This window comes from Microplitis demolitor, chromosome 5 (assembly GCF_026212275.2).
Source record: "Microplitis demolitor isolate Queensland-Clemson2020A chromosome 5, iyMicDemo2.1a, whole genome shotgun sequence".
NCBI lineage: Eukaryota > Metazoa > Arthropoda > Insecta > Hymenoptera > Braconidae > Microplitis > Microplitis demolitor.
In genome coordinates this window covers 18788106-18813983 of record NC_068549.1, presented here as the reverse complement: position 1 = coordinate 18813983, position 25878 = coordinate 18788106, and the positions used below count along the sequence as shown (strand labels likewise).

Below are 25878 nucleotides of genomic sequence, written 5' to 3'. Positions count from 1 at the left end.
AGCTTTGAAAATTTGAAAATCGAAAATAATTAATAGACTAACGTTTTTAAATTTTTGTTCACAATTACGATTGAGAAAATAAATTTATTCGGACAGAAATCAGTAGAAGTGATTCAGATATGAGTTAAATGGTTTTGAATCAGATCAGAGCGTTAACATATTAAATATTCGATAAAAATATAAAAAACGGTAAATTTTCAACTATATAGTGTTGACAATATTATTTTAAATATTCGACCGATTACAATAAATTGTGTAGCAAACGGAAGAGACTATAAAGACAAAGAGTCAGTATAATTTTTGAAGCATTTGCTAAATTGCAACAAGAGTTATTTGGGAAAAATAACGAATATTGCTATTTTTTAAATTTTGTCGCCGATATATTTTAAACTAACCGACCGATTTTGATATTAATGTGTCATTAAAAGCAGTTTTTCATCTTTTAACGCAGATTGACAATCGGTAGCTGCTGCCGAAAAATTTTTCCGTGCATATACTCGAAAATCATTTTGAAATTAGTCAGAATAACTTCCTAGGACCTCAAAACGTGGAGATCTGTTCAAAATTCGATTTTCGAAAATCAACCCGAAACCACCCATGTAAAAAAAATTGTTAGAAAAGGGTTAAAAAAGTGTTGAGTATTCTAAATATTAAAACGTGACACAATGACGAACTTTTGTTGAACGATTTTCAAACCTTAGACAATACACAGAAAATAATAATTTACTTAATACTACAAGTTAACATTTTTTAGTGCAAAATACGTTCAGAAAAATTTAATTTCGAACTGTTTCTGAACGTTTTTTGTTTTAGCATATCTTAATAATACAAGATTATTCATTGATTTTTCTCTTGAATTTTCTAAAGTTTAAAAAACGTTCGAAAAAAGTTCCTCGTTGGGTCACGTTTTGAAGTTTAGAATAGCCAACACTTTTTTAACAATTTTTTTTTTTTTACACGAGCAATAGCTTTTCTTTCTTTGAAAATTTTCATTTTTTTGCAGATAGTAAGAAATAAACATTGTAATAATTATTTTACAGAAGATGTCTGCAATGGTTTCAATTTTGATCGCACTAAATTTTTTGACAGTGCTCCAATTAATATTATTGGTTGTATTTACGACTCTAACAATACTTTACCAAAAACCATTGAAGAGAAAAGTAAATTATTGAATTTTTCTAAACACGACTTACATATTATGGATGCACTAAAAATAGCATTGAATGTTTCACTGGAATTTGATTACGATTACGGAGCCTATCAACTTGATCCAGAACCGCATGGTGTCTTCAATCATTTAAAGAATGGAACATCTGATTTTGCAATGTGTACTAAAAGTTTATCAGCAATGTATAATTTTTCAGCAAGTTATCCTTTATTTTATTCTGGCATTTCTATACTTTCACATCATCAAGGATATTATACGCCTCTTGAAAAAATTTATAAGTATTACGGTATTTTAATGATTGCGGCTACAATTGTCATTGCAATTATTACATATGCTGTTATTCTGCTAACAAAACCTAAAGAATATTCATTTGCCGCGTTCGAAATTCTTCGTTTATTTATTAATAATTCTCTTGAAACTAAAATAGATACTCTTCCCCTTCGTATATTTTTTTCGGTAATATTTCTCTATTTTCTCATAATACAAGCGACATTTCAAGGAAATTTGTCAAAATTTTTGACCAAGCCAGAATTGAAAAGAAATGTGGAATATTTAAGTGATTTACAAAAAAAAATTTATGACAAAGTTTATACAACGCAATCGGGAGAATTAGTTGTCAGAGACAATGAATATGTTGCAGAAAAAATAAAAATAACAGATTTTTATCAATGCATAGAATCTGTTGTCAAAGACGCATCTAATGTTTGTGTTGAAGATTATTTTTGGGTTTTAATATTACTACGAATTCACTTTTCGGCTTCAACAAATGAAGAAATATTAAAACCAAATTTGTATCTATCAAAAAATTTTTTAAGAAATAATTTTCTCGCTTATGCAACTCGCGATGATTGGCCGGTTAAAAAAAGATTTAATAAAGTTTTCATGTTACTAGAAAATGCAGGACTTGCTAAAAAATGGTCTGATGAAGTTCTTGTCGATCTTCAGTCAGTTATAAATATTGTTGAAAACTATGATTTTAAGCCTATTGATCTTAATACGGTATTATTTATTTTTTATTTTTTAATATTTGGATTAATTTGTGCAACTATAAGTTTTTTTATTGAAATACGAATCGCAAGCATCACGAAAAAAGTCACTAAAAATACTCGTAGAGCAAGACGAAGATTTAATGAAATTCAATTCGAATAAATACTTTATATAGTTTTGAATTAAATACTCAAATAACAGAAATTTATATTTATGAATAAAAAAGTAGGGATGTGCGAATCTCGAACTTACGAATTGTTCATAATTTCTTAAATAATTTGAAACTTTGAAAATTATTAGAAAATTTACGAATAATTCCAAAATTTTCTTTGAAACGACTTAAATTTGTAATAATTTTTAACACACACACACACATACATACAGACACTCGGACATCATTCTGAAAATAGTCAGAATAGTTTCCTAGGACCTCAAAACGTCAACATCTGATAAAAACTCGGTTTTCGAAAATCGGGGTGAAAACAATAACCCCAAAATTTTTGAAAATCATCGATTTTTTTAGCGGGAAGTTAAAAAATAATATCCGTACAGCTATTTTTCAATATTCATAGATAAATATATTTTTAAAATCCGATTGTGTTTATATCATATAACACATTGAATACTACGAAATAAAAATTTTACCAAGTACTGTCAGCAATAAATCAAAAGAGAAATTCTCACTTTTTAAAAGATTAAATTTAACAGCTTTTGTTGAAAAAAAAAAAAAAAAAAAAAAAAAAAAATGATATGTACACTTATGTATATTCACTGGAAAGTTTCAAGTGACCATTTAAAGACACAAAGAAATACAAAGTACGGAACGTCCGTTTCGCTGTCTGCTTTCCGTATGTGATGTTTTGATTATATTTTTTCTTTTCCTATAGCTGTATTACTGTAATAAATAATACTTATTTTAAAAATATCATAGAAAATATTTGCTGGAAGCACTCGTGCAAAAAAAAAAATTGTTCAGAGCTTCATTTCGTGGACAAGTTTTAAGTCAGATGGGAATATTTTTGAAAGATTATTCTTAACCATGTTTTTCTGACATTTTGTCCTCGTTCAGAAACAGCTCGAAAATCTACAATTTTAAATCTTTATATTGGAAGAGAAAAAATATGGTAAATATACGGTTTCAGAGATATGTTCAAACTCTTCAAAAATAAATTAGTGAAATTTACTGCGAATCAGTAGATAGTGACTATTCGTCCAGGTATGAATATACCACTAATTCAATCAGTGGCACACTAAAAATTCGAAATGAGTTATAATCTGTCTTAAATTTAGAAATTCTGCATGCTCAATTTCTTCGGAATCAATTTTGGAATTAGTAACGTGATACATATAATATAACTATATATTCGGTCACGATTAGTCATATTTAGTGACAGAGTAATTAAAATGTTAATTTATTTAAAGAAAATAAATACGATCGTCTTTTTTCCCGCGTAATTTGAATGTAATTCGAATGATGTAGATAAATTGATTCATCTCAATTCTTGTCAATAAAAAAGAGTTTAAACTATTAAAAGGCACAAATTCCAGTTAAGACCTTATATTACTTGATTAATTGAATAATTAATGTAAAATAAAAAGCGTATAATAATTTCAGTGTAAATTGTTCATTAAATATTAACGTAATATTCTAATTTATATTTCATTTAAATAACTAAATTATTTAAATCTAGTTAGTTGAATTATCGCGCAGAAAATCAAATTTACCTGAGTGAAAAATAAAGTAAAGAGTGCGTGACATCTATAAAGAAGATGCATATCTCATATGTAATATTTATAATCACATACTTTGTTTTAAGAGTTGTATATGATATAATACATTGTTTAATTTTATATAAAGAATTTATAATTTATAATTTACACCGTAAATTTTTTCAACAATTAATAAAAATTAAATTGCATTGAAAATCGTTTGCCACTTTTAGAATCGAAAATAAAGTTTTCAGTGAACTTACAAACATTACGACTGTTAGTAAAGAAGAAAACCATTTTATTTTGTTATCTTTTGATTTTTTGTAGCACAATAAATTAATAAACTTAATTTATGTGGGAATTATAATTATTGCTACGTCATATTATAAAAATATCTTTCACTATATAGGGGTGGGGGGGGGGGGGGTCAAAACGGGATACTTAAAGAAATAGAAAATTTTCACGGATTTAAATACGTTAAATCTTTTGTTTTTCAATGATACTCAAAGTAAATACAAAAAATTTTCATTTTTTGCAGGCAAAATGAAGAAAACTCAAAAAAAGGTGAAAGTAAAATTTCTGGATATTAAATAAATTCGATTAAATTAAATTTTCTTATAAGTAATTTACGTAGAGAAAAATTACATTTCATATAATTATAATGGATGCAAATGAAGAAAATCAAAATTTTAGCTACCTATTTTAAATTGATAATTTTTGATTTGTTACTCACTATTTATTGTTTACTTCAAAGTAAAAGATTTAAATTAGTTTCAATTCCAAAGAAGATATATTCAAAAAATTCAAAACAATGCTCAATTATATTTACAAAAGTGATTTTGGAATTTGAAAAACATTAAAAAAAAATTTTTTGTGTACCTGAAGATCGGAACGTTTTTCGCGCAACGAAAATAAAAAAAAATTCATGTAATTCGACTGCTTAAGGGGTAGTTCCGAGAATTAGGGGGCGGTCTAAGATTTTCGGCTTACTAGCATTTATGTGTGAAACGTTTCAGAAATCTAGCCATTCAGTATTTTTTTAACACCAAATTTTGTTTTTCATTGCGCGAAAAACATTCTGATCTTCAGGAACGTAAATTTTTAATAAAATTTTCGGAGTACCCGTTTACGCCCCGTCCCCTCCCCTATATGCTTCAAATTTTCATTGATGTTTAGATTGTTGTAAATTTCTTTGTCAAAATAATAAAAATTATGCGTGTAGATATTTTTCTTTAAATTTTATTAGCAACTGGATATTTTTATATCGTACTACAATTTTTTAATCTTAAATACTTACGATATCTCATTTAATAATAAAAAAAATATCTTATTTTATTTCCTACTTGTTTTATTTAAAAACTACTAATAGTTATTTTAAAAATAAACCAATAAAAAAACTTATTCAATTTATTAATTAAATTAATTAAAATACTGATCCTACAGTATTTTCACTAGACATTTTTCTATTTATTTTAGATTATCTTTACCATATGTTATTTATAGTTTGTAAATTGCAAAAATGTAATATAAATAAATTAATTAATTAGTTAATTAAGAAAGAAAGAAAGAAAAAATTTTTCAAATATGAATTCATACGCAAAATAATTCAAATATATCCGTATTCATTTTTAACATTATTTCATTTTAACCAATTTTTAAATTAAATGTACTCAAGTTTTTTAAAATAATAATATGCGCGCTAAAAATTAATGGAGTATCATAAATTGTCAAATAATTTTATTTAGATAATTAAATTACTTACGCGTCTGAACCTTCCCACGTGATGCTCATGTGACAGTATCTATTTTATTTGAATAACAAAACATCCAGGCTGCACTGGTACACCAGGATAAAATGATCCGCATCGGAAAGTTATTACACGCGAACGATTAGTACTAAGTACGGCCAGGAAAAATCATCTAAAATAAAATAAATATATAACGATACTGTTAAAAATTATTTTTTGAATTTTTTAAAAATATTCTTTAAAAAGTTTATAATTTAAATTCATAAAAACATGTTAACATTGGAATTGTTTCTATATTACGTTATTTTTCCAATGTTGGTTCGGAAAACTTACATTGTCAATATAGAATTAATTCGTATGCAACAAAGCAAAATTTGCTGTGACATAGTTACAATTCACATGTTGATATAGTAAAACTTACAATACCAACAAAGGAATTTTCCCAAAGTAAAATTGGAAAAATTCCCATTTTCTTCTCTCCGTATAGCTTTAAGTCTGATTAATAATTATAATATTAATAGTAAATCCGATAGACAATTTACTAATTTTAAATAAATAATTAAATTAAGTAAAATAATGAAATAAATAAAAATGCGCGTCATGATTTTTCAATTGGCATCTAAATGCGCACTTTTTAGTTTTTATTCAACTTACATTTCATTTATTCATTTGTTCCAAATTTAAATAATCGCTAATTGTCAGCTACATTGTAACTGTAATGTAGCAGACATAAAATAATTGACTAATTTTAAATAAATAAATAAATTAATTAATTAATTAATTAATTAAAATAAAAAAATTTTAAAAATGCGCGTACTGATTTTTCAATTTATATCTAAATAATTTTTTAAATTTTACTTACATTCCATTGCTTTATTTCTTCCAAAACTTTAAAATCGCCGATTGTCAGATGAGTTCCCTAACGAATTTGTTTATACCGAAAATTTAAGTTTCTTTTGGGTTCATTAATATGATACTGAAATTGGCCGACATTTTATAATTTTTTGACTTTTTTTTTAAACAATAAATCATGTAGTTTTTTGAGTTTTCTACATGTGCTTATTTAAAATTTTTTTTTTTAATTCACCAGTAAAAAAAAATAAAAACATTTTCGATTGTCTTCTAACCTGGATCATGTTTTAATGTAGCTGACAATCAGCAATTTTTTAAATTTCCGAATAAATAAACAAAATGTAAGTAGAATAAAAATTTTAAAAATGCGTAGTTAAATACTTGAGACATCAGGACGCGCATTTTTTAAATTTTATTATTTTAATTAATTTATTTATTTATTTAAAATTTATAAATTGTCTCATGTCTGCTACATTCACACTCATCCAATTGTTAGCTACATCATGATTATCAATGTAGCAGACATGAACCAATTTATTAATTTTAAATAAATAAATAAATTAATTATAATAATTAAACCTAAAAAACGCGCGTATTTTTTTAAAATTCGTATCTAAGTCTGCATTTTTAAATTTTTATTTTGCTTACATTTTATTTATTTCTTCAAAAATTTAATAATTTCCAACTGTCTGTTACATTACACTCATATATATATATATATATATATATATATATATATATATATATACACACTTTTATATATTTATAATAATATATGAATTTACATTATCAACAGTTAAATTACAGAGCCAACGACAAAGAGCGCCACAGTATAATAACTCTAGCACTAAAAATTGGAGGTCGCGTGATCAAGTGAAATCGTGGAAGTGTTGTCCCATGATATTGTCTTCAGTGTTAGTGGCAATGGCAAATGGCTGCCATATTCATAAGCTTACTAACTGTCCAACATAGTACTGAAAAATAATTATATCAATAATTACAACTATGTAACAATTAAAAATTTAAACAATTTAAAAAACCAACATTCAAAATTCAAATGATTTTAAAATAACGTCGCAAGTATTAAAAAAAAGAAAACTAAGTGTAAAGTGGAAATGAGTATTGAGAAAATAGGCTCGGTGATGAAATCAGTTTCTGAGGGCGAGTTGGGTGTGGGAGAGGTTAAATCCGATAGTAAAAATCGTGAAACAACAAATTCACAATTAAAAAGAACATTTACGTTAACTAAAAATCAATTTCAAAACGCAACGAGAATGTCACGTCGACGATTTAAGTTACGTGATACTAAAGACAATAGCAATAGTGTTACAAGTGCGCGGGAAAATTCACGTAATAATATCCAAGTAGACCAAAATAATCATATTAAAATGAATGATATTAATTATCAAGACCGACAAATTAGTAATAAAAAAATATTTCGACGGCCTTCGTGGAAAAAAATAATCAATAAAATGGTACAACATATGTCTAATGTTGGTGTACAAAATCATAAAGTATCACGACACGATGAATTTAAATCAAGTGTCAATGACATACGTGTACCTCCACCTAGACCACCTCATATTCCTCCAGATCGTGTTCCTGGTGTTATTGGCTTGAGAAATCATGGCAACACGTGTTTTATGAATGCTGTATTGCAATGTTTATCACATACAGACATACTTGCTGAGTATTTTGTACTTGACAAATACAAATTTGATTTATCGAGAAGAAATAAATTGAATTCGAAAAAATATGGCACTAAGGGTGAAATAACTGAACAATTAGCGTTACTATTAAAGGCAATATGGAGCTGTCAGTATGATCCTGAAATGAGTACTGCTTTTAAAAACGTTGTTGACAAGTATGGCAGTCAGTATCGTGGTAATTTACAGCACGATGCTCAAGAATTTCTTCTTTGGTTACTAGATAAAGTCCATGAGGATCTTAATCAAGCGACGAAAAAAAAATACAGAAGTATAAAGGTGATTATTTAATTATTTATTTTTTATTACTGACAAATATTTAACGAGATATTTAAATTTAATCTGTTAAAGACTTAGGTATGATTAATTTTTAAATATCTTCTTTATTTTGTTGTTTTAAAGTTGAGGTGTGTAAGTTTGCTGGCGTAAAAATGTTTATTGGGATATTTTACCGTGGCCATTGTTTTCATTAAATACACGGGCTAATATTACGATAACAAATGACGTAACTGCGCGGAGGATAATGACTGCATTTGTAGAATGAATCATTTCGACTAAACTTAAACTGTCTCGCTTGATTCAATACTACATAATACGACCATTATTTATATTCCGCCGTTATCTATTTTATCGTATTATTGTTATTATTTTTATTATGTCCGTAATGGAACACTTATCAGATCGCTCAAATTACTGCTTCAAGGTAATCATTAAAGTTCAATAGCTTTCAAAATATTCGAAATTCATTTCACTTAAATATTTGAGGAAGAGACAATTTTTTTTAAAGGAAATTTTTTATTTTTATTGGGATATCTTGTAGATAATTTTTTTTTTCTTAACAAAATTATGTGGAAGTCAAATTAATAATGGCCACATTTCTAGAAAACCTGAAAATATCGGAAAAATCAAGGAAAAGTCAGGGAATTTTATCACAAAGCTGGAAAAATTTTTACTTTCTTTTATTTTTTTGACTGAAAAAATCCGATAAATTTGTGGTTCTGTTAAAACTGTTAAGAAAATGGCGCGAAGCGAATACGATTTGAATACCGTCTTGAAAAAAAATTAGTAGAAATTGATTCGAATAGCGAAACAATGAAGCAGTTAGAAAAAAAAAGTCGTAGTTTATGATGGTTATGGGGCGGTTCCGGTGAATGGATGCTTATGGTGATTTTTTTCGACATTTATGTCGTTCTTAAGAATCTGAAAATTTCAGAGGACACATGGAACTGGAAGTGATCATTCAGAATTTTTTTTCCATGATAAGTATGAGAGAGCATGAGCTTATGGTAGTTATGAGGTCGTTCCGGTGGATGGATTCTTATGGTGATTTTTTTCTACACTTCTTATGTCATTCGTAAGATTATGTAAAAACTACAGAGGGTACACGAATCTGGAAGTGATCATTTAGAATTTTTTTTTCACGAAAAGTATGAAAGAGCATGAGTTTATGGTGGTTATGGGATCATTTCAGTGAATGGATTACACTGATGCTAAATTTTTATACATTTTAGACTAATAACATGCAAATATTAAATTTTAGAAGAGGATATTCTTTTTATGTTCAGTTGAGAAAAAAATTTTTTTCGTTGGATAGCAATCTTCGTAACTTCGGGTTCATGGGAATTTAAGTTTAAAAAATCTGTGGTCAATATGAAATCGAAACTTAGGATTAATAGATTTTTATAAATACATTTTAGATAATTTAAAAACTAATAAAAAAAAATTGATAAAAATATCTCTTTCCCGAACATAAAAAATTTTATAATAAATTTTACTTTACAATAGCGAGTAAACTGGTGCCAGCTCAAATAATTACTCTATTGTTTCTAAATATTGTTGGAGTATGGGATAAATAATAATTAATTTCCGGTAATTTTTAAACAAAAGATAGTAAAAAATACAAACAAAAGATATTAGTTTTTATTCTTTTAATATTTCTTTTGTTTTTAATTTTAATTTATAGCAAGTTTGAATTATTGCTCAGAACGTATGTCTAGTATTTGATTGTTTTAAAGCAAAAAAAAAAAAAAAATAAAGACGTAAATATATAATAAATATGCAGAGCAAGCAACAGAACACGACGTAAATAAATTATTTTAAAAATTGTATTGGATAATTTAAAAATTGAGGTAAAAAAATTTTTTTTAAATTTCAATTAATATAAACATAAATTATTTATTTATTTATTAATGCCCTCGGCACTTTTACAAATGTAATTAAAATTGTAAAGTGTTATGGTAAATTAATAACAACCATAATATCTAAAAGATAAATACAAAAGGATCTCGTTATAAGACTATAAGTTTCTCTCTCAAATTATCGTGATACCTAATTTATACAAAAGATGACAAAGTCTTATAACGAGGCCCGACTGTACACATATTTATATTCAGTATAACTCAATCGGAGTCCGAAAACAAAAATAATAAAAAGACTACAGTTGGACCTCGTTGTAAGACTATTTGTTATTTTTTTTTATAAACCAAGTATCGTGATAGTTTGAGAAAGAATTTAATAGTCTTATAATGAGGTCCTACTGTATTACAAAATAATTAAATATAAAAAATCAAAGATTAATAACAATTGATAATTCATTTTCGATGGAGACTAAAAAAGGAAGTATAAAAATCACCGTAATCACTAATTATCACCAGATTATATCAAGTCATGTTTTGTAATTTATTTTTTGGTATTTAATATCACGCGTATTATTCGTGATCGTGATTGCAAATAAGTATAAAAAAAAGATATAAGAAAAGACAGCAATAAGTGATGTATGAAAGAGTGAGACAAGGAAAAAAATGGTCAGGAGAGTCAGAAAAAATTTAATTTGCTAGAAATGTAGTGAAATATTTAGCCGAGAAAATGGAGGCTCGAATTACTTGCAATAAAATTTAAAGACTGTAATTTAAATATAAGTGTAGAATACGACACAGAAAAAAATAATTTATTGACACATAAAATTTTGCATTATGAAATGAAAACAAAAATTTTCTCGGTTTAAGAAAATTTTTATTTTCAATTCTAAATACAAACAATTTCTCAGAGCAAGTAAAAATTATTTGCACTAAATCCTTTTTTTCTGTGAAGGAAACGGAAATTATACAGTTAAGATCGCAAAAAAAATAATAGGTATTATTTTTAAAATATCAATAGTATAAATTAGTATCCTTGTCAATAAGTTTTAAAGTAGATCAATACATTTAAAATTCTTTAGAACCAGTATGACTACTTGTATACATTTACTTTTTTATTTGTTGATTTTTTCCTTTTAAAATAAAGGCCTGTTTTTTTTATGACCTTAGTGTACTAAAAACAAATTATTTTACATTGTAGTATATTTTTAATATTAATATTTAAATGCACGAGTGATTAGCTGCAATGAATTATAATGACGACCCGGAATTTTTAAAAAAAGTTGGTCAGGGTCATTATACTTTCTGTTTTTTGTTTTTTTTTTAATTTTTATTTTGAATCCTGAATGTCCTTCCTGCATATGTCTGTTGATATTTTTAATAATGTTCTTAATTATTTAATATTGGAAACATGTTACCTATTTAGTTGCCGCGTAACGAGAGATATCTCGAGCTATTAAAAATTTGATAGATGGATATCGTTATCAATAAGTCTATTTATAGACCAAGCATCACTCGCGAGACTTGTAAATTTTTTTTTTTACAATAATGTATAGTATTAATGTGAGTATGAATAAAGTGAGGAAGGGACTTGTAACCTTGGAGCGCGCGGTTTACCAGAACCAATCAACAAGTTCCTCGTGTTCACAAAACCAATGTTCTGTTATTTAATGTCGTCACACATACATTTGTACTGTTATATTATTTAAATTTAGACAATTATTTCTTACCACAGTTTACAATAATTACTAAAATAAATAACTCTTTGTAATTTCGTTTAAATTCAAAAGTTTAAATTAATTTTATTGCACTGTAAAGAAAATTTATGTTATTTAAAAAAAGTCAACAGTTTGTAGACGTGAAAAAAAAATATTTATAATTTAAATAACATATGTTAATTTTTTTTTAAGACCTCATTTTTTTCTAAAAAATTTTTAAAATAAATATTTATACTGTAAAATTTAAATATTTTGAAATTAAAATTCAGAGCAATATATTTTTTTTATTGATAAATATTTTTATGCATTTAGCATAACTTTTAAAATCGTGCTCTATCATTGTAAATAATTTTTATCTTAGAATTCATGTCGTGTAGGCGTTAAAAAACTTAATTATACTTTTTAAAAAAATGTAAAATAATTGGGAATTTATTTAAAATGTCAATATGTATACTAGATAAATGCAAGTATGAGAAATTTGATATTCACAACATTTTGTTTGATTACAATGCGTACGATGTAGCCTTCGAAGTGAGTTGCACATACGAAGCCACAAGTGTCTTGTCGGATCAATTATCTCTTGTTCATCAAACCTGATACTGTCTCGTATATCTAATTATTTTGAAATAATTATTCCGCCTTAAGTGATTCATCCTTCATATTTTAAATATTTAACGACGTTCCTTATAATTTTAAAAACAACACACAAGAAATATACACAGTTCTAAATTTAATTTTTTAAAAATTTAAAGCCGACTACTTAAAATTATGAACAAGTTAAAATGACTCAGAAATATAAAATATTAATAAACTTATTTATATACTTTTAATTTTTGAGTCATAAATGTCATAAAAATTAAAATTATAATTTATTTTATTTTTATTTAAATTAAGTAATAATAGTTATTTAAAAAACCTGAATTTTAATTTAAAATTATTTTTTTTTCATGGATAATTCATTTTTAAATACAAAGAATTTTATAGTGAAACTGAAAACTTGCAATTATTGAAAACTAGTTAAGGCTTAAAAAAAAGTTAGTACTGTATTTTTGAAACTTTTTAAAATCATATCTAACTCAATAATTGCACACTTCGAACGAGAAGCGCTCTATTGTCACCACATCAAAAAATCGCGATCCGCTCACGTTAAATCACTTCCACCAGCTTCATATTGCACTTATATAATAAAAAAAAAAAAATTACACCAATTGCAAGAGGAGATTTTAATTAATACTCCTGATGTAGTTATAAGATTATTTATTTTGATTATTATTAAAAAAAAGTTAATTGAAAAAAATTTCACTTGGATGTGAGTTGATCTGTATGGATGTAAACACATCTTCCAAAAAACTCGACATCACTTTAATTTTTTTTTAGTAGCTTTCGATTTTAACCCTCAAGAAGTCTTTTAAATTTTACTCTTGTAAACCGCTCCGTTCATTAGTATTTAAATAAAAACTCAAATTTGATGGTCTCAACTCATAAGAAATTCGCCATTTTTTCTCCACAAATATATACAGTAGTGTGTCAAAAAAATCGAATATTTTTTATTTTTTACTCTTTACACTGAAAAATTTGTTGCTAGACACCTATGGAAAATTCTCACCAAAAATGACCTCTTAACTTTAATCAGAAGGACCTGCGCGTTGCAGTTTTCGATTTTTTTATTGTCCATTAGAAAAAAATTAATATCTCATTCATTATTTGATCATACAGCAAAACATTATATACTTTTTTGTGGGAAATTGAATGCTCTACAAAAAAGTTTCTTACATTTTTGTCGTAAGTCTCACTATTTAACCCTTAACGGCCACACCTAACCCAGGCTACCTAACAGCCACATGGGGTAACTTCCTTTTTTTGAGTTTTTTGACCAATTTATTTGAATGGTCTAAAACCTTTAATTCCACTTTTTTTAAGCCTGGGGTGACTGGTCACCCCATGTGGCCGTTAAGGGTTAAAAAATATTGAAGATTGAAATTTGATTATTTTAAGACACCAAATTTCATAAGATCTTTTTTTCTTATGAATTTTCTAACTCGTGAACACATAAGAATTATGAAATGGGCAATGCATAATCTTGTAGAGAATTAAACGCTCATCAAAAAAAGGCTCTTATCATTTTTTGATGAATTTATCTGTTCAAAAGTTATTGGAGCTTGAATTCAAATTTATAGTAAATTTCGAGATCTTTTTACTTTTCCAGCGAAACTATCAAACTTTTCACAAAATTTCATAAGATCTTTTTTTGTAGAAAATTTTATTCCCTACAAATTATTTTTGACAACGTTTCTTCAAATTTTGCATAGCTTCCTAGTTATTTACATTTTAATGTTAAACTCTTAAAAAAATAGTGTTCTAATCAATTTCGAGATAATTTTATTTAATTAAAATTTTTTTCATGTATAATTAATTTTTAATCACGAAAAATTTCATAGCAAAACTTTAATGAACTCGCAATTATCAAAAACTAATTGAGTTTTTTAAAATAAATATACTGTATTTTTTAATTAAAATCCAATTCAACATTTTAATTAATCACATTGTATTTTCATTGACAATCATACTATAATTTTTTAAATTATGGAAACCAATTGATATTCTTGTAAAATTAATAAATTTTATTAAATTTCCATGGCAATTATTTTTAAAAATTAATAAATGTTTGACAGAACAATATTGTTTCTTATCGTATTTATAATATATGACTAACAAACCACTTTCTCCTATATTTTATGATTTAGCTTAAGTTGTAAGACTCGTGAAATTTTCACGGACTATGCACTCAGCATTAATTAATGCTTGCATTAGCTAGATAGTTTAGTATAAGTGTATCCTAATACAATGAACAAGATATGTTGAAAGTGTATATTGTATATTAACTATGCTGAACTTGCCAAGTATTTTGTTTTTATTTATAATAATAATAGCAACAGCTATCAGGCATTGTCTCGCTTAACGATAAGATACGAGACATTCATTTTTATTATTTATAATAATTTATATAGTGAGGACATTTTACATTAATTATCGCTTTTCTGAGCCATTTTGTATTAATTAGACATTCTTACCGATTTACTTTCAAGGCAAACTAAAATATTTTTTAAATTTGCCTCCAAAAATTTTGATGCGATAAAGCGATTTTTAAAAAGTGGAAATCACTAAAATTGTTAAATACTTTTCTTTTTTTTCTATCACTAGTTTTTTAAATTAAAATTTATGAAAATTATTTATGTATTTATTTGTATAAAAAAAAAAATTAAGTAGCTCGTATAAATTTTTTAAATATTAAATTTTATTAAAAAAATTTGTATCTACTCGGAGCCTTTCTATACACTAAAATTTAAATACACAAAAAAAAAATATTTTTTGGCGCAATAATTTTCAACATTATAAATGAAAAACAAAAATTTATTGGGGCGAGAAAAAATTTTTTGAGATGAGAAAAAAAAATTCTTTTTTTCTGTGCACTTTTTCAAGCAAATCTTACAATTTATAATAGTGATTATGATTTTCAAAAATATTTGTTCATTTTACAGATACAAAATGAAAAATTATTGTAAGAAAATTGAATTTTATATTTTTTATAAAAATATAGGGGAGGGAGGGGCAAAACAAGGTACCCCCAAAATTTTATAAAAAAAAAAAAAAAAAAGAAAAAAAAATTTTGTCTAATTACTGTATATCCGATATATTTGCGCATTTTGAGCCCTGCGCATGACACCTGGGGCAAAATGGACCAGCCGAAAGTTCTGAAAAATGATTCTTTCATATTTTTATCGTCAAATTAAAAAAAAATTAATATGTTAATTCATGTTTCAGCTGATTTTCGGTAGTTGGGGCAAATTTGGCCACTAAAAATATTCGAAAATAATATTTTAATTTTTAATTGATAACAATTCAATTAAAAAAAAAAAAAAAAAATCATTTTTTGGAGGGGGGCCGCTCTGTCCCACAAAAAATTTTTTTTTTGCCTTCGTATCCACCAATGATGTGAAATGTAATTTTTCTGTATGTATTTTACATAAAAAAAAAATTTAATTTAATGTAATTTGATCCACTTTCAGAAATTTTTTTTTCAGCTTTTTTTCAGGGTACCTCATTTTGCCCGCCAAAAGTAAAAATTTTATTTATTAACGGCAGCTAAAAATTTTGTCTATTTACCTTGAATATCATTAAAAATAAAAAAAAGATTCAGCGTATTTTAGTCCGCAAAAACTAGTATTTCCGTAGGTACCCCGTTTTGCTCCTCTCTCCTCTACTTAAATTAATATTTATATTTTTTAAGTCTACGAAATTTACTATAAAAAATACAGAAATTCAAAGAGAAAAAAAAACTAATTACCTATTGATCAAATTTTTCAAAAACTTACAACCAACAATCCACGTTCATATTTTTTCTTTATGGGTAGATGAGTTTATTAATTATAAGCTCAGGAAAATTTAAATCAACTAATGAAAATATAATAAACAACAATTTTTTAAATTTAATAATTTATTTTGCTAAGTTAAAAATTATTAATTAAGAATTTTTAGGATAAGATTGTTAAATTAAAAAAAAAAGGCAAATTATTTTAACTGTATATATGACTCCCTAAAATGTGAAGATGATTCAAGGGCATATTATGTGACAATGAGTCAGTAACCAATTGTAATTTAATTAGATGAAGCCCACACTACCTCTGCATCACGCGGCTCTTCACATGCGTTCTAGACTCTTAAAAGAGAAAAGTCGATAATTTTGTGTTGTCATTACATTTACCGTTGCTCTACATACTCTCGACAATACTATGTATGTACAGATATACTATGCTTGTATGTAGTTGCCAAGTAAAAAACATCTTTTAGCATCACTACAAAAATTAACTAAATATATTAAAGCTAGACTGCAAAGTTAATTGATAGAATCATTTACATTGTGATTACGTCGGCTAATTATAGTATGACAGTAACAATTAAAAAAAAAAAAAAAACATTTTTATTGATATACATTGCACATTATTATATATGTAATTACGTTTTAATTAAATCGCTGATTCAGATATTACGTAAGTTAAAGTTTTTTTTCCTTCCGTTTCCGTATCTAGTTGAACCTTGAAATTATTTCATATTATTGTAGAGTCGTAGGCTGGTGTATTGTACGCATGACAAATATTTGTCAAACCAACCACATCGACGATGACACGGAAGTCTATGTAAATTGTGTACCGACATAAGCATAAATGATCTCTGAAACAATATAGAGATTATATACCTAGTTGATAAATTGACTAAATGTAGTACAGGTTTTGATGTATAGTTTAAACTACCACTCCGACACCAGTCATGTACGCCAGATATCATAAATATAGACATCCCTGATATAGATTCTCTTGGATGTTAAGATAAAAAACGATAGCAAAAAGGGAATTTATTTTCTCGGTTTTAATTTTACCCTCATAAAGGAAGTTTATGTTTTGTGCAACAATAAACTCTTGATGTATTTTTTAGGTAAATTTTTCTAAAATCTATACATTTTATATTTTAATATATTTATATTTTAATAGTTATAACTATTGAATTTGTCATGGCCGATTTTTTTAAAGAATTTAGCCATAACCTATCATAATTGGTCAAGTAGGTTCCAAAAATATCACCATTCGCTACGATAACGTCTACAATTCTTATCGAATCCTAATGAAACTTTATACACTTATTCTATAGGCAATTATCATGACCAAGATCGAAGATGGGCTAAATCGGTTGATTTTTTTAGAAGTTATGGTTGTTTGAAATTTACTCAATTTTTCAAAAAAATCATTTTTACCCTGTTAAAGTTTGTAGAACTTTAAAACTAAAATTTAGTAACAGTTTCTGTGAAAAGTTTCTTGAAGTTTGTTTAATAAGCTTCAATTTTTGTCCTTATACTAAACGTTTCGACTATTTCTTCCAATTATTTGATACCCTTTAAAATTTGAACAAAATTAAGAAACTTACTAAATATAGTTTGAAGGGGAATCACTAGTGTAAAATTTTGAAAAAATCAATTTTGTTTTGCATATTTTGATAGTCTATAGCTTCAAAAATATACTAAAATTTTTAGTGCATATTTCGAATAGTTTTTTTGAGTTACAGTAATCTGAAGAGCAGCCGATTATCGGTCTCGAAAATACATTTTTCAAAATTGCAGTTGTAACTCGAAGACAAATCATCCGATCGATTTGATTCGAATTGCAGCTTCTTTTATATGTTTCTACGTACCATAAACCTCCAGTTTTTAAATCGAATCAAAAATGTAATTTTCCCAGGCTAAAAATCATCAAATTTTCGCGCGAAATTTGAATTTTTTTTTAAAACTACCATTTTGTTAAATTAGAATTTTTTTCTTAACCCGAGGGCTATGGCACAGAAAATACCTTCTAGTTTAATAAACTTTTTGGCTTTTTTTAATTTCCGGTACTGTAAAGGTCGCTATCACTGCAGCATGACTTTTTATTTTGAGCCTTGGGAGATTGTGAACCATTCGCTAAATTTTGAATTTTTTGGTCCAAAAATTTCATCTTGTATTCATTATATATCCACAAATATATATCCTTAAAACATTCTATACCTTAGATTTCTTTAAAAAAATTCCCAAAAATCTTTTTTTTTTTCAGACTGTCACACTAGGGTCCTCCTTAATGACTACTTTTACTGCTTTTATGAGAACTCAAAATTTTTAGAACGTCTCTCGAAAAATTCACCTTTTATTCTAACTGCCAGATGGCATTTTTTTATTTATTACATTTTTTTCATCAATTAATTTATCAAAAAAAAAGTCGACTTCATTCGAGTAATTTTTGTTAATTACAAAAATTTATCTTTGATAACAAAGAACACTATTATTGATAATTTTTTTTCTATCATATAAATTTATTATCAACGTACACCAATAATAATTTTTTTACCTGTAATTATCTAACATTAAGTAAAATTACTAAAATAAATTTTGACAAAGAAACAATAATCTAAAATCAAATTAATTAAAAAAAATTTTATTGTTTTAGAATTCTTTTGGACGACCAGACCATGTCGTAGCCGACGAAACGTTAGCGAATCATGTTCGATGCAATCATTCATTCGTTCACGAAATATTTCAGGCGCAATTTCGTTCAAGTCTAACGTGTCCAAGATGTCAACGGCAATCAAATACATTTGATCCATTTCTATGCGTATCAGTGCCAGTGCCTCAGCAACACCGTCAAATAAATTTATATGTTAATGTTTTGTATACTTCACAACAACCTCGGCAAGTGAGAATCGGGGTCAGTGTAAATCAAATGGCGAATGTTAAAGAGCTGAGGGAGATCTTAGCAAGCGATACGGGAATTGATGAAAGCCACATGCTGCTTACAGAAGTCCATGATGAAGGCTTCCATCGGTAAATTATAACTCTATCTACTTATTATCTACGGTATTTTACTTTTTTAATTTTATCTTAATGCTAATATTATCTACATTATTATTTACTATGTTTCAGTACTTTTTCTGACTGCCAACCGCTATCAGTAATAACAGAGAACGATCCTCTCTACTGTATAGAGCTGCCTCAATTGAAAGAACCAACCGAGCAAGCTTATATTCTTCTGGTATGGGTTAATGTACTTGTTAAAGGAGATTTAAAAGAGCGTTTTGGTAGTCCTTACACCATGCAAGTATCACGAGAAACTTCTTACGATGACTTGCAGAAGTTATTATTAAAAGAAATGCACACAACATTAACAGACGACGTTTTAACTTCAAGCCAAAGTCCTGGTTTATTCAACATTCGTGTTGCGGATCCAGCTGCAACGCCTATTCAAGACGAACATCCTTGTATTGATCCTTGTGTTGAGCACCCACTTTATACGGAGCAAATTGAACAAGCTCTGGCTCTTTGTGCCGACGACTCAGGTCCTCAGCACGTTAAATTGATATTAGAATGGGATGAAGCGACTAAAGTTAATATTATCCATGATGATACTGATCAAATAGAAGAGCATGCAAGTGTCAAACAATTAAAGACAAATGCTGAGCTCGGTGGCGCTGTTACGCTTGAAGAATGTTTCGATCTGTACACACGCGAAGAAATTCTTGGAGCTGAAGACGCTTGGCACTGTCCTTCATGCAACAAAAAACAAGAGGTTGTTAAAAAACTCGGGCTTTGGTCACTTCCGGACATACTGGTGATTCATTTGAAACGGTTCCGCCAACAAGGAAAACAACAGTCGACATCTAAGCTCACAATGCTCGTTGATTTTCCACTGTTTGGGTTCGATATGACACCACATCTTGCTCATGGTGGCATACAAAATCACACAACTGTCGCTACACTAGGAAGTCTTGGTTGGTCACCGTGGAAAAAACCTCGAACACGTCAGCACCACAATGCGCCTCTCAAGTTCGACGAAAATGTATATGATTTATATGCCATTTGCAATCATCATGGGCAAGATTTGCAAGGCGGACATTATACTGCATTCTGTAGAAACCCATATGACAGTCAATGGTATTGTTTTGATGACACGCGAGTTGAAAGTGTTACGGAGACAAGCTTAGTAACCAATTCGGCCTACATGCTTTTTTATCAACGGCGAAGTAACAATTCAACCGGCAATTCATCAGCTGCATCAACGAGTTCTACGGGATCTGGTCTCGATCATTGGGTCTCTAGAATGCCACCTTTTCATTTCAACAACAAAAATTCATCAAATAATTTTTCAAATAACAAACAGAGCAAATCACAAGAAATTCTTTGTCAGGATAAAATTGTTGAAGAAAAAAATCTAAATAATTTTAATCGTGGATGCCGTAATTATGCGACATTGCAACCTCAAAAGAGAAACGTAGCAACAGAGACTGAAACTGGTGAAACTGACCACTATTCTGATGATGAAGCTCCTTCGCGACGAGAATGGGTACTTAGACGTTTTTTAATAATTTATATAATGTTAAAATATTATTTTCATGATAGCAGCATCGAAATTTGAAGTTTCAGTGTCTCTGCAGCCAGTCAAAAAAAGTTAATTTAAGTTCAATGACGCGATAGTATATTACACACCTAGGGAGGAAAGTCGGCGCATCGTAAATTTTCAGTTAAATAAAACAAACGTATTATGCATTTTCCCAGTGATGACGTACTTATAATTTATTTGAATATCTCACTTGTTTTTATTTTAAAATTTTCTATAATGTACTTGTTTTTTATTTTTTTACTTTGTATGCAATGACCGATGTAACGGCTAAAAAATACGGCGGTGATTGCCGAAAAGATTCGGAACTGTCCGAACTGTGCCGAACCGTATTCATTTTTACCCCTTACTTTACTCACTTGATGAGAAAGTCTCATGGCTTTTTAAAATAAATCTTTTAGAAGTATTTATAGTGTTCGAAATAATTTTTGAATTTCAAAATCATAAAGAGCATAAAATTTTATGAGGATAGAAAAAATTTCACTAGGTCATTCCATTTGAAATTACTTAGAAAAAAATATTTGAAGTCAAGTGTGGGAAAAAAACTCATAGCACGGGTGCTGAAGGGTTAGATATTATCATAGATAAGTTGAATGTTTTATGATCAGGTTCAATGATTTTTTTTATTCTCATTTTACGGGAGGATAATTCATAGCTCCGTTTTTTAGAAGAATCACAGAAAATCGAACTAATTGTTTTCTAAATTGGCATGAGGTATTAAGGTTAGATTAGTATACTTGAGTTGGTTAGGTTATGTGCTAAGATTTATTAGTTAATTTTAACACGAAAAGTCTTGAATTTACACAAATTTTCTGTCGAAATAACAGATTTTATGTGTTCAATTATTTAACATAAAATTTGTGTTGAATTAATACAAAAATTTGTGTAGACCTGCACCTGAAAGTATAAAATCTTGTCTCTGTAGGAAGAATGGCGCATGCGCTAATTTTTATTTGTTTTCTAATAAAAGAAAAGAACGACTTTCTTCTCTCTAAACAGGGCGGAAATTTAAACTTTCGGCACAGGTATGATGAAAATGAATATTAGCGAACATGCAAATAATGAATACCTTCAGTCAGCACGCAGAAACAAACTTGTTTCGTCCCTTGGGAAGAAACAAGTAATGTTTCTACTCGCTAACTAAAGGCTCTCACAATTTCAACTCAGACACTTGAAATTTGTTTAGTAATAATTTCAGAGTATTAATTTTATTTACATAAATGACAGTTTTGACTGTGATTAAGTTTTATAAAAATTAGTGAAGATAATAGATAGTATTTAGTTTCTGCTTAATTATAAATTGCAAATGACAATTAACGTTTACGCTAATAGTTGATCACACCATTGGTCTTAAATTAACTTGTTTCTGGCTGCTGATACTGAAACTAAGTTCTAATGCAGGTAGTCATGAAAAATATTGTGTGTAACTCAGAATAAAACACAATTTCAGACTGCGGGTGATCAGCCCTCACTCAGATCTAAAATCATTTTGTTTTATCCCTTGTCACACAATATACTATTTTTATAAAATTTATAATAACTATTTTATTTTTAAATTTAGGCTTCGCCAAAACCAATCAGAAAGACGTCATCAATAACTCTCACACCTAGCCAGCCAATTAATCACACTAATACCATAACTACTATTACAAATGATTCCGAGACTGCAGTAATACACGAATCAACATTGTAACGTACAATTTGAGCCAGATGAAACTCTGGCTGCATAAAATGGATCCGCAATTTATTAAACGGTTTATTAATGTGCAGGAAAATAAACAATTCCAACGAATTTTGTATTTGCTAGTAGTTGGTAGATTAGATAAAGAAAAAACTAAATAAAATGCGAGTCATCCAAATTTTATTATTGCAAATAATAAAATATAAATTTTTAAAAAATGTAGCGGGTAAAGCGTTTCGAATATTTGTAAATAGATGATTATTAAATGATCTGGTATTTGACAACGCACGTCCGTGACAATAAAGAAAATATATTAATTAATTTTGAAAATAGTCGAAGTGAAAATAAGTATGATGTGAGTTATTATTATTATCATTACTATTATCATTGCTACTATTATTATTATTATTATTATTATTATTATTAATATTATTAAAATAAATATATTTGTTTGTGAAAATTTTTGGACAACTTTGACTGTGAATAAATTATATACGCGATTAGAATCTGAGGACGCGATTTATAATAATGCAGCTCGTTTGATAATAATTTAAAAAAAAAAAAAAAAAAAGAATTGAATCGGCGCTTTTAGAAGTTTAACATTTGTAATGTATTTATATCACCTACCATACTAGTGGCCTTACTCTATAAAATAATATTTAAAAAAAAATAATTATTAAAAATTGATATTTTTTTTCACACTTATTATTATAATAATTATTATTATTATTAATGTAATGTATTAAGCATTTTTTAAAAATATAATGCACCAACTGTTTATAATGAAATTAAACAAGCCAAAATATTTAAAAAATTAATACTATATCAATAGTCTGAAATTATAATGTTATTTACACTAGATAATATAACAGTACATATTGTACTAATTTCTTCCTCTGGTAAATTTTCTTCGTGATTTTAGACTGTTTGAGTAAATATCGAAAGAACAAAGAATGAAAAAAAAAAGTTTTTAATAAATAGTAATAGTAAAAAAAACTAAATAAATAAAGTTTTTAAATAATAATTTCAGTATATTAAATTGTTGTTTATCTAATAATTATTTTTGTTTTTTTTTTTTTTTTAATGAATATCAAATATATATTTTTTTTTCTTTGTTTAATTGTACTGTTGAATGATAACATTTTTTAAAGTCTCGAGTAATTTATTATTTAAAGTCAAAATTTTAGTGATATGAGATAAAAAAATAAAAGTTTATATATACATATGTGTAAATATTACATATAAATGGCGGAAAAATAAATAAAATATTTAAGTTATTTTGAGGTAACAATTTTATTACTAGTCATGTAAAAGATAAAAATTTTTGACTAAAGTATAAATAAATATAAAATATAATACACATATATATCAAATTTTTAATTATTATTGAATATATATATATATATATATTATATATATATCAATGTATTTCTTTTTTAAATATAATGTACGTTCGTTAACTGACTGATATAATTTTGTTAAAATAAACGATATTCCATGTATTTAAAAAATTAATTATATTTATAAATCCTGTAATAAATAATTCGTTTTTTTTTCTTAATCCTTTGTATTAATAAAACCAGATAGTTTTATGATCCTCAAGTTAAAAGATTCTAAAGTGAATAAACAATTAAAAATTTTTGGATTTTGTTTTTTCTAACAAATTAATTACAAAAAAAAAACTAAAAATATGCACATATAGAAAATTTAAATAAAACTATAAGTGCAATTTTTAAAAATATTTTTTTATATAAATTATCGTTTTGAAAAAATTCCAAAAATTATGAAATGTAGGCTGATTTATGGTACTCAAGTTAGCCGACGTCTAATATTTTTTTGAATTCATTCAAAACGATAAGTTGTAAAAAAAAGTATTTAAAAAAATGCACTTACAGTTTTTTAAATTTTCTACATGTGCATTTTTTATTTTTTTTATTTCTTTCAATTTAATTGTCAAAAATAAAGTTTAAAAATTATTTATTGTCTGATAACTTCAGAATCGTGGCTGATTTCAGTATCATCTAATTTTTTTTTTTCATATAAAATTTTATAATAAATAGAATAAAAACTACTAACTGGTCCAATAAATTTGAAAACAGAGTAACAATTAAAAAAAAGTTTTTTTTATTAAAAAATTTATCATAAGTATAAATAAATATAAAACTTATTTTAAATAATTTGTGTTTTAAATAAGTATAAAATGTAGCAGACATTAGACAAATTTACATCTATAAATAAATAGAGTAAATAATTAAAAAAATAATATTCATAAAAAATGCACTTGTTAATTTTCAAATTTTTTAAATGCCCATTTTTTTTAAATGTTACTTTATTAATTATTAACTATATTTATTTATAATTGTAAACTTGTCTGATATCTGCTACATTCACACTCATAAATTTAACATCAATTTGTTTAGATTGACCATAAGAAATAATTAATTACAAATATTTACAATATTCAAGTTCGAATAAATCCTTTTATCAACAATCTGACATAAAAATTTTTACTATTTAATAAATAATTTCTTTTTTATTTATTTTCTTTCTTCACAAAGTTATCATTTATTTAAAAAATTTTTTATATTTTATCTTCACCCGGATGTTTTTTTACAAAATTAATATAAATATATATTTACAACAAACTAATATATAGCCAAGTTCTCAGAAGTTTGAGACAATAAAATATATATTTATTGACAAAAAATTTTATCAGTAAAAAAAATCTTCGATTACAGCAGCATTTATTTATAAAACCAAAAAAAAAATTCAATTTTCCGAGCGGGAAGTTGAAAATCGCGCCAACTTGGCCCATTGCCATTGGTTGAAAAAACCGCCGCCATATTATCCCGTCGAAAATACAACCGGTCAGTCGAGCTTCGAGCTCCGTTGTGTAAACATCGTGTGTAACAATAGTGTCCAAGCTATAAACATTTTGGACTAAAAATCTTTGGTAAGTAATTCAAAAAAACCTCCAAATATTTAAAAAAATTATTAATATCAACAAAAATTTACTCAAAAACATTGTATCCTCTACTCAAATTCAAAAGACCATAGGAACAATGACACTCTAAATAGAACCGTCTTCTATTCACCTAATACATTTTAAATTTAAATTCAAATTTAAATTTATCCATATAATTTAAAAATGTATTTTATTTAATGACTTCCGTATCTTCAAGACAATTTTTCCTCTTCTTTTTCT

At 26.7% G+C, this 25878-nt stretch overlaps 3 protein-coding genes across 3 annotated transcripts in view; 2 read left to right on the top strand and 1 right to left on the bottom strand.

Annotated features, from left to right (window-relative positions):
* Positions 1 to 7139, bottom strand: part of LOC103569107 (protein yellow) — a 64764-nt gene extending 57625 nt beyond the window's left edge. Inside the window, exons 1-3 of the mRNA XM_014441419.2 lie at positions 7113 to 7139; positions 6475 to 6739; positions 5628 to 5784 (exon numbers count right to left, since the gene is read on the bottom strand). Of these exons, the coding sequence (XP_014296905.1) occupies positions 5628 to 5656 (29 nt within the window). The 5' untranslated portion in view covers positions 5657 to 5784; positions 6475 to 6739; positions 7113 to 7139. The remainder of the gene's footprint in view (positions 1 to 5627; positions 5785 to 6474; positions 6740 to 7112) is intronic.
* Positions 7140 to 7374: 235 nt separating this feature from the next.
* Positions 7375 to 23629, top strand: LOC103569081 (ubiquitin carboxyl-terminal hydrolase 31). Its single transcript, XM_014441458.2, has 4 exons — positions 7375 to 8449; positions 19049 to 19422; positions 19522 to 20938; positions 22554 to 23629. The coding sequence occupies exons 1-4, from the start codon at positions 7580 to 7582 to the stop codon at positions 22683 to 22685; spliced, it is 2793 nt and encodes a 930-aa protein (XP_014296944.1). The 5' UTR covers positions 7375 to 7579; the 3' UTR covers positions 22686 to 23629.
* Positions 23630 to 25537: 1908 nt separating this feature from the next.
* Positions 25538 to 25878, top strand: part of LOC103569080 (protein tweety) — a 37501-nt gene continuing 37160 nt past the window's right edge. The window contains exon 1 of the mRNA XM_014441460.2: positions 25538 to 25626. The gene's annotated coding sequence lies outside the window, so the exon portion shown is untranslated. The remainder of the gene's footprint in view (positions 25627 to 25878) is intronic.

Excerpts from the sequence above, each read along its gene's own strand:
- LOC103569081 (XM_014441458.2), top strand. The coding sequence starts at position 7,580 with ATGAGTATTGAGAAAATAGGCTCGGTGATGAAATCAGTTTCTGAGGGC. Across the intron at positions 19,423-19,521 it reads CATGATGAAGGCTTCCATCG|TACTTTTTCTGACTGCCAAC; the intron begins GTAAATTATAAC and ends ACTATGTTTCAG. Across the intron at positions 20,939-22,553 it reads CTCCTTCGCGACGAGAATGG|GCTTCGCCAAAACCAATCAG; the intron begins GTACTTAGACGT and ends TTTTAAATTTAG.